Below are 14,484 nucleotides of genomic sequence, written 5' to 3'. Positions count from 1 at the left end.
GTAGCCAACTCACAGATGAAGATGTAGGCCAAACATTTCAGACAATGTTGCAAGCGCTTCATGTTTTATTCCTATCCCTTCTGTGCCCAAAGATTGTCACAGAGTACTTTTGTCTACTCTTCAGTCTGGCTTTTGCTGTTCCTGTTTCTGAAGGACATCCGTGCTACGGATATGTGGCAGTCGGTAGTTCTCTTAGAAGCAGAGTGTGTCCCTGTATGAATATGCCTGGATTCCTGGTGGGTTCTCTTGGTGGGCTGTGGGGCCAGCCTGCTCTTAATAATTCTATTATGAGCATGTAAGAACCGCACATCCTACTACGCATCTTTTGTTGGCTTTCTCTTGATGTGTACTTTGGAATGGAACACAAATGCATATGTTCGGCATTAGTAAATCCTGCTAAAATGAGTGTTTCCAAATAGGAACCAGTTTGCTATCCCATCAGCAAGAGTTCCAGTTATGTCACATCCTCACATGTAATAATGCCGATATTAATATCACCAGTAGCTAATCTATTAAGATTCTGAGTATCATTGTGATTTCCACTTTCTTAGTTTTTATTTCCCTGGTATGTTGAGCACCTTTTTTTTTTTAAGATTTTTTTTTAATGCAAAGTCAGATATACAGAGAGAAGAGACAGAGAGGAAGATCTTCCATGCAATGATTCACTCCCCAAGTGACTACAACAGCCGGTGCTGCGCTGATCCAAAGCCAGGAGCCAGGAACTTCTTCCGGGTCTCCCAAGCAGGTGCAGGGTCCCAAGGCTTTGGGCCGTCTTCGACTGCTTTCCCAGGCCACAAGCAGGGAGCTGGATGGGAAGTGGAGCTGCCGGGATTAGAACCAGCGCCCATATGGGATCCTAGCACGTTCAAGACGAGGACTTTAGCCGCTAGGCCACTGCGCCAGGCCCGAGCACCTTTTCTTACGCTTAATGTTCATTTGTTGTCTTTTGGAACTATCTCCTTAAGTCTTTTGTTTATTAAAAAAAAAAAAGTTGAGGGCCCAGCATGGCTGGCTTGGAAGTGGAGCAGCCAGGAATCAAACCAGCACACATATGGGATGCTGGCACTGCAGAAGGCAACTTAATGTACTGTGCCACAATGCTGGTTCCCCCAAAACTACAATCTTAATTCTCATAGCTGTATTATAAATGTTGTTATACGCTGTCTAATCCTCCCACTTTGTTCTTCAGATTTGCTTTTGTATTTGAGCACACTTTGCTTTTGTATAGAATCTCATATTTCTAAGGATCAGACTGTCCATTTCTATGTGGAAGTGGGGGATACCCCCTGGCATTTTGATTCGGATTGTTTGAAATCTGTAAGTCAGTTTGTGGAGAGTCAGTATGCTAATAATGGTTCATCTTCCAGTCAGTATGTGTATGTTTCTGCTTGTCAAGGTCTTTCTGAAATTCTTTAAGCAATTGTTTTGTAATTTATTTATGGTATTTTGAATTATATGTAATATATTTGGTAGTATTATACTTTATTTTAAATGGATTTTCTAATTTCAATGCAATTCAATCCTGTGTCTAGATCGACTTTGTATCTATAACTTTGCTTTCTACAATTTGGTAGCAAATGTTTGCACTTTTGTATTGCAGGTTTTTGCCTTTTTGCACCAGTAAGGAATTCAGTTGTGCTTTAAAGCTCCCCTTTTTATACTTAAAAGGTGTTTTTTTTTTATCCTTTCTGTTAACTCCCCATAGCCTTCTTGTCCACGTTCCTCCAGTTATTACACCTTGTAAATGGAACATTCCCGTCACAAGAAGTCATTTCATCCCCTTTGTAGCCACACGCCCCTCCACACCCACATGCTTCACTGGCCTCCATTAATCTGTAGTTTTTCCTGTAATTTGACCACTCAAGTAAAGTCCTAGAGGATGTAACCTTTCGAATTGGCTTTTTCCTCTCAACTAAACTTCTTGGAGTTTTATCCAAGGTTTTATGATCCCAGGAGTTCATTCCTTTTTACTGCTAAGTGTTCTCCTCCTCTTGATTATCACAATTTGTTCATTTATTGAAAGACATCTCAGTTTTTTCCTGATTTTTTTGTGAATAAATGATCATAACTGTGTATGTCTAAGTGAATGCAGGTCTCCATGTTCTGTGTTAAGTGCCTGGGGTGCATCGCTGCTCCTGGGTAATGGCAGCTCTCACTTCATCCTGTCCGGCTGTTGTCCACAGTGAATGTGCACTCCACGTTCATGGCAGTGTCTAAGGGATCCACTTCCCTTACATTCTTGCCAGCATTTTAATATTAGTGTTTTTATTGTAGATATTCAGGTAACAGGTTGTGACATTTCACTGAGGTTTTGATTTACATTTTCCCAGTAACTAGCGGTGTTGAACATCGCCATAGCTTCTTCAATCAAAGTCTGTTCATGCCTTTTGTCCGTGTTCTAATTGGGTGACTTGTTTTTACAGAGGAGTTTTGAGACCTGTTTATATATTCTACATATTAACCCTTGGTGATTTTACCCTTTGTCAGGTAATAGATACGTTTCTCGGTGTGTGGCTTGCCCTTCCATCCTCTTAGCAAGGTCTTCCACAGAGAAAAAGTTGTGATTTTGATGAAATCCAATTGATCAGTTTTTCATCTTACAGATTCTCTTTTTGGTATCAGATATAGACTTTTTGCCTGGCACTAAACCATGAAGATTTTCTCCTATATGTTTTTCTCTAAAAGTTTTACAGTTTGGCATTTTAGGTTTAAAACATAATCCCTTTGTAGTTAATTCTTGAGTAATACGTGAGGTATGGTTTAGTCTCCTTATTGCTCAAGCCTGGAGTCAGTCGGGCCTATTTGCATGGCTCTGTTTCTCAGTCTCCTGTGCGGCTTCATTGGTCTCTGTAGGTCAGCTAGTGCTCTGCAGTCTTGGTGACTATCTGTGCATAGAATGGTTTCCAGCATGTCTGCTGCGCATGAGTTGTCAAATAGCTGTGTGCTTTGGGCCAATTGCTAATGGTATAGTTTTTTAATCTTTTATTTATTATTATTATCATCATTTTATGATAGAGTTCCATAGGATCCTGGGATTTCCCTTATCCCCTCCCCAACTGCCCCCCTTCACTGAGTTCCCCTATATCATTACTAAAATATAGTTCTTCATGCACAGTCATATGTCCATCGTTGTGGGCATGGACAATGGCACACAGTCCAGCATCCTATTGTCATATAGTAAACAGTTTCATTGGGAATCCATCTTTAGTCTGAAAGTAGAGATGCATATTGCATTGTATCCTCACCTCTGGATATGTTAGTCTCTATTACACAGTTACTATATATCCCCTCAAATGAAAAGTCACAAAACAAAATCAACAACAGGAAGAAAAATAGAAATTTACAATGCCATGAAGTTAAATAACATGTTACTAGATATGAGAGCCTCCATTACACAGCTATTATACATCTCCTTAAATGAAAAGCCACAAAACAAAATCAGCAACAAGAAGAGAAAAGAAATTAACAACACCAAAGTTGTAGTTTTTAAAGAAAAATGCCTTCCTACCTGATGTTCATTGCAAGTAAATATGTCACTTATTCTGTGTGTTTATCCTGTGTTTTGCCATCTTACTGAATTGATTTAGTAGTTCTAGAAAGATTTATGTTTTGTCTTTTTTTTATTTCTTGGGATTTACTAAACAGATAATCTTGTCACAGTTTTATGTTGTCTTTTATTTTGCATGTGTGTGTTACTGTTTATTGCAATGACAAGAACTAATACTGTATTGAGTAAGAGCAGTGCCTTTCACCATTAAGTTTGGCCATTGTAAAGTTTTATAGATATCCTTTATCAGAATGTGGGAGCTTTTTATCATTATGAACAGCCATTGAATATTATAATGCTTTCTCTGTATCAGTTGATGAAATCAGCTTTTGTTACTGGGTTAATATGGTATGTTATATCATTGGATTTTTTTTTTAAGCTTTATTTAGTTACAGAGATGGAGGCAGAGATAGAGCTTCTGTCTGCTGGTTCATTCCCCAGATGGCCACCAGGAGCCCGGGCTTCATCTGGGTCTGCTGTGTGGGACCAGGGCACAAGCCGCCTGACTTCTGCTTTTCCTAGTCCGTCAGCTAGGAGCTGGATCAGACAAGTAGCAGCCATGATAATAACCTCCCTCCCGTATGGGAGGCTGGCATTGCAGGTGATGGCTTGACCCAATATGTTAGAGTGCTGGCTCTTGATTTTCTTTTAATATTCAGTCAGCTGTGCATAATACTTTCCTATGCTAATTGTCATCCATATGTATGAGAAATATTGGCTTGAAGCTTCCTAGTTTTGGTCTTTTTTTAAGATTTATTTACTTTTATTGCAAAGTCAGATACACAGAGAGAAGAGACAGAGAGGAAGATCTTCCATCTGATGATTCACTGCCCAAGTGACTGCAACGACCAGAGCTGCACCAATCTGAAGCCAGGAACCCAGATCCTCTTCCGGGTCTCCCACACGGGTGCAGGGTCCCAAGGCTTTGGGCCGTCCTCGACTGCTTTCCCAGGCCACAAGCAGGGAGCTGGATGGGAAGCAGGTCTAGAGGATTAGAACCAGCGCCCTTATGGGGTCCCAGCGCGTTCAAGACGAGGATTTTAGCTGCTAGGCCACCACGCCAGGCCCCCAATTTTTGTCTTTGTGTCAGTAATTTCAGAGTAAAACTGTCTGTTTAGAGTGATTTGCCTAATTCTGTTTTTCTAGAATTGTTGTTAATTCTTTATTTGGTTAAATAAAGAACTAACAACAATTTTATCTAGCTAGAATTGTTGTTAATTCTTTATTTGGTAAAATTCTTCAGTGGAATTATCTGAGCCTAGAGATTGTCTCTTTGGGAATTTTAAAACTACAAATCCAGATACATGAATAATTTAGGGAGCCATTCCAGTGATTTGTTTCATAGCCAATGAGCTCTGATGGTTTGAGGTTCCCAAGTAATTGCCTGAGTCCCCGTTTAGGTGCCATCTGTGCCATGCAACATCTGCTGCATGCCTGTTCTTTCCCTGGATGAGACCAAGGCGGTGACAGGTGTGGGCAGAGGTTTGTGGGTCCCTTTCACTATTCAAGGCCAATTACCAGAAATGCCCTTTTAAGATGAAATACTGAGTCACATTGAAACACTTCAATGCAGAGGAAGAGGGGCAAGCTTGTGCAGCTCATGTTTTCCATCCTTACAAGAACTGCTGATCTTCATGCCAACAGCCTGTGGTAGAAGCCCTGTCCCTCAGCCAGGTAGTCATCCTTCTTGGGAATCCCCATCATGCTCTGTTGAAAGATTCAAAAATACCAGTATCACGAGTAAAGAGGCAATTATTTTGAACTTTAATACTGTTGACTTTAAATTTGCAGATCTGCACTGAAACTCTTATATGTGTGTGTGTTTGTGAACAGTTAGATGGACTAGTGTACAAATGTGTTTTTCTGGCTTAAAAGGTGCGTAAAAGGTAGACTGATAGATGGATCCATCTTGATATATACTTTACATCCCTTGAAAGGAAAGCACACTTCTTTTGTTGTTTGTTTGTTTTGTTTTGTTTTGTTTTGTTTTGTTTTGTTTTGTTTTGTTTCTTTCCTCTTCTTGCCAGAACCTGCAAGTCAGGTCTGAGAGCCAGTGGAACTCTTATGATGATTGCCGTGTATCTGTTTGCTGCAGCATGACTCTGCTCTCTATGCTGCTTCCTTGTGTCCACAGGTCTCATGTCTCTCTGCCATCAGAAAGTCCTCTCCTATTCCTCCAGATTGCACCCTCTCTGCTTTGCTTTTTTTTTTAATTATTTATTATTTTTACTTCATTAATTACATTGTATTATGTGACACAGTTACATAGGTACTTGGAAGGAAAGCACACTTCTAAGTGTGGTTCACCAACCAGATTGCTATTTTAGTGTAGACATGACAGGAAGATTACACCTAGTGAAGGAGTAATTAGAATTCAATTAGTATACTTAACAGTACAGACTATAAGCTGGAATACTATTTAGACATTAGGGTAGTGCATATCATTTATTAAAACAGAAATATTAAGTAAAAAATGGAGACTACTAAATGCAAGAGTGCGTATTATGAAAAAAGTTTGTGCATGGATTTAAAAATGTGTTTAATTTCACTTCCACGAACTTTTTGCAGCCCCCTGATGAAATGACCCAGCAGTGTCACTGACTGGTCATGTTTATTAGGAATTATGCTGAGGTTGGTGACATTTAAGAAGTTGACAAGGTGGTTTCCTACAGACTAACAGATACATAATTTGAAGAGCTTTGGAATTTTGCATTTTTATGCATATCCCCTAATATATTTGGTATAATCTTCTGTAAAAATATACATCAATGTTTATAAAGATAGTCATCTACATGAAAAACCACCTGGAAGACTATACATAACCAAAACATTATACTGTGCATTTTCGTGACGTGAGATTAGGGTATTTTCCATTTCCCGATTTTAGATTAGTAGGGGCTAGCACAGTGGCTCAAAGCCTAATTGTGTGCCTTGCAGTGCCAGCATTCCATGTGACGTCAGTTCTATTTCCAGCTGCTCTACTTTCCTTCCAGCTCCCTGCTTGTGGCCTGGGAAAGCAACAGAAGATAGCTGGAAGTCTTTGAGCCCCTGCACCCAGGTGGGAGAACCAGAAGAAGCTTGTGGCTCCTGCTGGCTCTGGATTTCAGATCAACTCAGCTCTGGCCATTGCAGCCATCTGGGGAGTGAACCTTTGGGTAGAAGCTGTCTCTGTCTTTTCTTCTCTGTGTAAATATGCCTTTCAAATTAAAAATAAATAACTCAAAAAATAATTGTTATGTATTTTTTCTAAGATATGATGCATTTATTTGAAAGGCAGACTTGCAGAAAGAGGGAGGCAGAGAGAGAGCTTCCACCTGCTGGTGCACTAAAGCAAGGAGCTAAGAACTCTATCCAGACCTTCCACATGGGTGCCAGGGGCCCAAGCACTGGGACATCCTCCATCACTTTCCTAGGGAATTAGCATGGAACTGGGTTGGAAGTGGAGCAATCAGGACTTGAACTGGTGTTCATATGGGATGCCAGCATTGCAGGGAACTGGGTTGGAAGTGGAGCAATCAGGACTTGAACTGGTTCTCATATGGGATGCCGGCGTTGCAGGGAACTGGGTTGGAAGTGAAGCAATCAGGACTTGAACTGGTGCTCATATGGGATGCCGGCATTGCAGGGAACTGGGTTGGAAGTGGAGCAATCTGGACTTGAACTGGTGCTCATATGGGATGCCAGCGTTATGTTATGTGATTAAATAGACACTTGGGTCCTTATCCCACAAATTTCTGTTTGTAGCCCTAAAGCCCAGTAGTCAGGTTTTGTTGTTGTTGTTTTAATTTTCAAATTAAAATGATGAGCCCAGTTTAGACACCACCAGAACAAAATATACAGGCACATATACATACATGTGTACACATATCAGTTACAAGGCAGGAGAAAGTAACACACTTGATAAACACATCATATGCTTTGGAGCTGACGATATTTGCAAGGCACCTTAAGTGGTGCCAGAACCAGAAATACTGATGTTGTTAACTTCATTAAGCAGAGCTACTTAAAAGAACCAGTTTTACTTATTTATAGCATATCTAATCAGACTAATGAATACACAAGACACTTTGAAATGTATGACAATAAAGTGAATCTCTACCACCTATAAACAAAATGAAATGATGTAGCAGTGTCCTTCATTCAGCCTCTGGCCATGCTCTTTAGGAAGTCTGAGGACAACACGCTGAGGCTGCTGAGAGATTGAAGAGATTGACAAGATGTCATACATAAATTGGATAGCATCGGAATTTTGCATTTTTAGCATATTCTCCAAATGATGTGTTTTGAAAGGGAGAAAATGAGGACAGTCCCGAAACTATCAAAGAAGCTAGAATGTGAAAGTAACTGCCATTAGAAGCTAAACAAGTGCCTCGCCTTTGGCAGATAGAGCCCTAGCTCTGTTCCTAAACACCATCCAGCAGGCTGGTCTGTAGCAGAGCTAGGTAAAGTGCACAGCAGGGGTGAAGCCCATAGTCAGGAGCTGCCTGAGGTTCCCTGGGACTGAGCAGCGGAGGCTCTCGCCCACCCTGCACACCCCATCCCCGGGCGCAACAGCTACCACCAGCGTGCTCAGCACAGGCCAAGGTGCCTGTGGGAGACGCTTGTCTTGCAAGCTACGTTGGATGTCTGTTTAACTTCACATACATATATCCACTACACTTCAGGGGTATTGCAGGAAGCGCTGCAGATGCCCCCACCACCTCCCACCCTGGCCCATTTGCCACTCTTGAACCGCCAGGCACGCTCCTAGCAAGCTGCTCCGCTGTTGAGTCCGTGTGCTGCTTAGTGTGGCCTTCTCCAGACACCTGCTTATACCCTGATTCATGTCTTCACCCACAGGCCGCCTCCCCTGTGAGCGTCTTGTTGAACATGGCACCTGGGCCCTCAGCCTATTCCCTAAACCCTTGTTCTCTTTGGCATTCACTAACTACCTTCTAGCATGTCTTGTAATTTACTTAATGTTTGTTGTTTTCTGTGTCCTCTGCTAGACTATAATTACTGGAGGCAGAGGTCTTAGTTTCATTCACTGGAATAGCTTCAGGGCCTGGCATAGTGTTTCACACATGGAGGCTCTAGCAGATGAGTACAAGGATGTAACAACTAGTGGAAAATAGAATGAAGAGAGAAGCTTGTATGGTGTGGAAAAAAAATTGAAACCATGCGTACAAGGGATCTTTAAAAATTAAAATGTTCTTTTAAAAAAGTGCATGGAATCTAGTTTTTGTACCAAAATAAACTTTTAATTGCATTTTCTACACTCTTTGAGGTATGTTGAATAGATGGAAAAGTGCATGACGCTTGATCAATAACTAGCTCCATGTGCCACCTCAGGCATCACTGAGCATTTCCCAGATAATGGGTGCTTGAAGGACGCTGTCAGGGACACAAAGCTGCCTGGGCCCCGAATGCTGCTGTAATCCTGCCTGTGGTCTGAGCACACTGGTGCCAGCTGTGCCGCGTGGCCGCCAGGGAACTCTGCTGCTCCATCCTACCGCTCGCAGTCTCTGGAGCTCTCCCCCGGATTTCACCTTGTCTCTCGCTGTGTGCTTCTGTCCCTGTCTCGGCCTGCTGGATGTTATTCTCGAAGGTTCGTCAGGGCTCAGCCTTTAACATGGCGTCCGTGGTGGACGTGTTATCTTCTGCCCCAAGTTTTAACTTGAGACCTTCAGAGCTCTTTAGAAATGAGTTAGACCTGCTCATTTTCTGCTTCCAAAGACCAAGACACCCAGGGAGTCAGGTGGTGTTCTAAATTCCCAGAAGTTGCTAGGGAAAGTTCTGAAACTATTTTTGTTTGTTTGTTTTGGTAAACACACCACATTGTAGCAGGAGTGAGACCCTCGCGGCCATGGCCCTCTGCTCTGTACAAGGCACTGCTTCCCTCCCATGTCCTTCTCCCACATCTGCATTAGGAAGGACCTGGGCTCCCGCACATCTTCCTTCCACAGGTAGAGCCCTACTCTGGCTTTCCACCCCAACTCCTCACCCACCAGTGCCAGTAGGATAGCTCAAGCCCCCCGTGGTGTGACAGTGCCTTGTCCTCATCCACAGCTCGGGACTGTCAGGCGCTGCCTGGCTGCTCCCAAGGATGCTGCCTCTGTTCCCAGTCAGAGCGGCAACTATGAGCTTCTTGGTTCCTTTCTGTGTCCTCTCCAGCCCAGGTCTCATATGAGTGGGGGCGGGGGGGAGAGAAACACTATTCTGCATCTACCTAGTATTTGGATTTTTAACTGAATCCTCTCCTTTGACCTTAACGGCAATCTTCTGTGTTCAGGGGAACAAGCACTCTTACTTTTATTTCCCCCTGACCAAGAAGTGAAATATAGCTACATGAAAGAAATGATGTGCTAGGTGTTGCAGCTTCCCACTGGCAAGACTGGAAGCAGGACCTCCAAATCCCGGTGTGGAATATCTTAATGCTGACAGATGGAATCCACTCGCACTGCCTGCGAGTGGTACATGTCCACGGCCTGGTCTCCCCTAAAGCGCCTGCGCGGCCTTCGCTGAGGCTCACACGATGTGCATCTGCATCTGTGGCGACCTGATCTGAAAACAGACACATCAGTTCTGACACAGCCTATGGACTTGCTGGTACTGACTAGATCTCCTCCTCCATTTGACAGTCATTGAGTTCCATAATATACAGCCCTGTGTTTGTGCTGATCTAGTTGATTTTTGAGAACAGAATGCTGAAAATCCTGGGTTAAAACAGTGTGCTTACAGCCTGTTCATGTTTGATTTTTTTTTAACTTTAGAAAATCTAAATACTGTACTATTGAAGGGCAAGTGCAAGAAACTTTTACAAAATGAAGTACCTTTATAGAGGTACTGGGAAAGCCATGGAGGATGTTCAGAACTCATGTGGGAGAGTTAAAAAAAAAAAAGGCTTCTGGTTTCACATAGACTAGATTGAGCAGTTGCAGCTATTTGGGGAGTGGGCCAGCAGTTGGAAGAGCTCTGTCTCTCTTCCTGGTAGATATGCCTTTCAAGTAAAATCATGAAAATGCGAGAAGCTTATGAATGGTCAGTATCATGGCTGGTTTGATAAGCTACCACTATGATGCCAGCATCATTAATGAGTGCCAGTTTGTGTCCTGGGTACTGCATTTCCTATCCAGCCCTTTGCCAGTGGCCTGGAAAAGGCAATGGAAGATTGTCCAAGTGTTTGGGCCCTGGCCAACCACATGAGAGGTCCAGAAGAACCTCCTGGCTCCTGGCTTTGGCCTAGCCCACTACTAGCCATTGCAGCCATCTGGAGACTGAACCAATCATGACAAACTCTCTCTCTCTCCCTCTCTCTGTGTAACTCTAGCTTTCAAAATAAATGAATAAACCTTTTAAAAAAACTATGTAGACAATGCAATCAAAAGATGTTTATCTTCATACAAAAAAATCTTGAAATCTACACTTTTCTTTCATATATGCATTTTCCATGATGTTTTTGAAAACCCATTGCTTGATACTGTATTTTAAACTAAAAGATTTTTTTTTTCCTTGAAACATACTGATAACAATAAGAAAGTGATTTGGTATTTCCAATCCCACACCTCTTTTGATCTCTGTATAGTAAAGATTGAAATTAAATGCAACCAGTAAATTTTACTTAATTGTATTCATGTTTATATGTTACTTCACTTCCAAGCAGAGGATTTTAAAGGACACTTTGATGCATATACTCATGAGGAAACTGCACTGCAGTTGTAGTTTTGCAATTAAATAGGTAAGAGACACTGCCCTGACAACTGGCGTCAGAGCTTGCTGGGAGCGCTCTACAGCAGGTCAAGGGAGCCTGTATACCAAGTAGCTGATACATGGCATTCTGTAGTAATACAACTTCACTCTCATGGCCGTTTATCCTACCATAGGCACAGGACTACACATGATTGTGTGTTACAGTCCTAGAAGATGTGAAAAATGTGTCAAATGTTCAGGGCTATCAGCATAATCTAAGAGGTACAGTTGGTAGTAGATAAATTTATGTAGAAGACCTGTGATACACATTACATTTATCCAAGTTGATTTGTTTGCAAAGTGATAATATCCAAAATCTAGATATACTCTGGATGATGTCTCTCCCATTCATGGTAAGTTGGCTTTATGGTTCACACTGCTAAATGACACCCTGCCCAGAGCATGCCCTCTTGCTGAAACTATTCTTAGTTTGATCTAGTATCAAAGAAAAAAGGGAGATTCCCCAGGTACTAGGGTCTGCTCTATGAGTTAAGGACAGGAAGAGGGAATTGTGGGAAATCACCGTGTGTAGTTACTACTTACTTTGAACAATAGCATTGCCATCAGAATCTCGCCTCACCAGTTAACCCGTATCTTTAATGTACAAATGAAAATCTTCTTAGGATGTGTAAAGGATACTAAATAGGCAAGCCGACAGGAGTTATTTTTACCTGTTGTGTGCAATGCTGTCTGTGTGCAGTATCTACCGCGAAGCCACTCATGTCTGTACCAGGATGACTGGGGAAGTTGTATTGTTCTTTTCTTCTCCCTTAAGAGCCTTGTCAGTGGAGTTCTTTCTAAATATGTTAACTCAGAGATCTTTCTGGTTAGGAAGGAAAAAAGAAAGCATCAAGTGAAGATGAGGATAAAAGTGTGCAATCTTTGTCAAAGTAAAAAGTGTGGGTGTCTCAGCTATCAGACATCCGATGGCTTGCACCTTTTTATTAGTAATAGTATTATTATTAATTTCTATTGAAAAGGCAGACTTACAGAGAGAAGCAGAGACAGAGAGATCTTCCATCTGTTGATTCCCTCCCCAAGTAGCCTCAACAGCTGGAGCTGAACTGATCTGGAGCCAGGAGCTTCTCTGGGTCTCTTACATTGGTGCAGGGTCCCAAGGCTATATGGACCATCCGCTACTGCTTTCCCAAGCCACAGGTAGGGAAATGGAATAGCTGGGACATGAACAGGCACCCATATGGGATCCTAGCACATGCAAAGCAAGGATTTAGCCACTGAGCTATTGCACCAGGCTTGGTTTGCATTCTTTATGATTTCTCCTATTTATTGAGAAATTTGCAAGAACATGATCAGCTTTATTTGCTTGTAGGAGATACTAAAATGGTTACAATTGTGTTTGTTTACTTTGTAGAACTATTTATTACATGATAAACTGGGAAATTTGGAGTAAGCACATTAAAATGTGGGGGGAAAGCTAAAGGAACTTAAGGGTTTAGCCTTGCAATTCTGAGAATCATTTTCCAAGTATCTGATAAAGCAAATTGATCTTAAAGAACATATCCATCAATAGCCTCAGAATGCTCTCAGGTGTCCGATGGAGGGTGCAAATAGCTTTTCATGCAACTAAGGAGTCCTTTTTCAGCAGAATATAGTAAAAAAGTAGGAATCCCTTTGTCTGATTAGCTCTTTGTGTTAACTTCTGCATGTCTGTTTCTGCTTCTTTTCTCATAGGTATGAGAAAGTGCCAGTCATCTTGGTTGGAAACAAAGTAGACCTGGAGAGTGAGAGAGAAGTGTCATCCAATGAAGGCAGAGCCCTGGCTGAAGAATGGGGCTGCCCCTTTATGGAGACCTCCGCTAAGAGTAAGACAATGGTGGATGAACTCTTTGCAGAAATCGTGAGACAGATGAACTACGCTGCTCAGCCCGACAAAGACGATCCGTGCTGTTCTGCCTGTAACATACAGTAGCACCCAAGGCCGGCTGTGTCCCAGCGATAGCTCATCTACTCTACTGCAGTCTGCAGGATGGCTGTTGTGAATCCACAGCGCACAGCCGCCTGGATTCAGAAGTGAGCAGTGGTTGTCAGTTGATACCTCTGCATAACATTTGGGTCCAGAAACCAGTTGTCACCATTGTCGTCAGTCTCCTTCTGTGTCTACAACTTGAAGGCATGGCCTGCTCGATCTACCGGGTGACCTCATTGGAAAGCCATGGTGGCATTGTCGCTGAGTTGACAGAAGCAGCTAATGCATCGATTAGAAGTAATCTTGAGGGAGAAACCAGAAGAATCCCTATGATCACATACAATTAAAATATTTTGTCTTCTTTAAAAAAGAATAAAGATAAGTAAAGGAGAAATATTTTCCTATGAGAGTACTGGTTTTCAGGACTTGGTATAGAGCTTCTAACCAATGTATTGCATCTAGTAAGATAGCAACAGCTGGCCTGCCTGCTGCCTTGCAGAGGGGGCGTCTGCTCTGCTGATGAGGGTCTGGTTCCGATGTTCCAAATCAATGTTTAATTGTAGATGCTATCCTAATCTGTGACTCAAAACTAATCCACACACTAAGCCTCAATCAAACAAAAGTGCAGGTTGCATAAAAATACAACCTGTTAAGTCACCTGCTTTGCCACAGAAAATGGAGGCTTTTTACAAGGGTTGGATCAGAATTAAAACTCAAACCACCCTCTGTTAATCCAGGCAGGGATGGTGGTTCTTCCTTTGTTCAGCAAGAGGAAGCAACTGTAACAGAAGATTGCCTAGCCTTACTAATCCGAAGCATCTAGTCGATAACTAGCACCATCGTGTAAGGGGAATGAAGCCATGTTGCATGCACATGTTCCCGTGTGCAGACACCTCATAGGACAGCACAGACACCTGGCATTTTGACATTCATTGAAGCAGCAAATTCCTCCTTGCCTTTAAGGGCTGTGGTTGTGGCGTGACCCTGGCTAACAGGCTGTGAAAATCCCGTTTGGTGTAGCAGAGCTTGCTAACAGGCATTAAGAAAAAATTGAATAACCATGTGAACTAATTTGGGCTTAAAAGTAGAATTGAAATTACAGAGTGAAAAGTAAGGGACAAAAAGCCTTTTATCTTGAATTTTCTTGGAGATTTACATAAAAGTTTTCTTATGCCAATTTTGCTCTGATTACTGAAGTGGCAAATAAAACTGGAGTGAATATTTTGTTTTGAAAAGGTGCTCAAGCTCTGATACTTTCGGTTTTCATAGCCTCCAAGTATTT

General features: G+C 42.1%; 1 protein-coding gene across 1 annotated transcript in view; it reads left to right on the top strand.

Moving 5' to 3' along the window:
• RAP2A (RAP2A, member of RAS oncogene family) overlaps positions 1–13,596 on the top strand; it is a 33,239-nt gene extending 19,643 nt beyond the window's left edge. Inside the window, exon 2 of the mRNA XM_004577387.2 lies at positions 12,968–13,596. Within this exon, the coding sequence (XP_004577444.1) occupies positions 12,968–13,205 (238 nt within the window). The 3' untranslated portion in view covers positions 13,206–13,596. The remainder of the gene's footprint in view (positions 1–12,967) is intronic.
• Positions 13,597–14,484: the final 888 nt, after the last annotated feature.

The sequence above is a fragment of the Ochotona princeps genome, chromosome 12, assembly GCF_030435755.1.
Source record: "Ochotona princeps isolate mOchPri1 chromosome 12, mOchPri1.hap1, whole genome shotgun sequence".
NCBI lineage: Eukaryota > Metazoa > Chordata > Mammalia > Lagomorpha > Ochotonidae > Ochotona > Ochotona princeps.
Note: the sequence above shows the minus strand (reverse complement) of the source record. Positions and strands in the feature narration are given on the sequence as shown.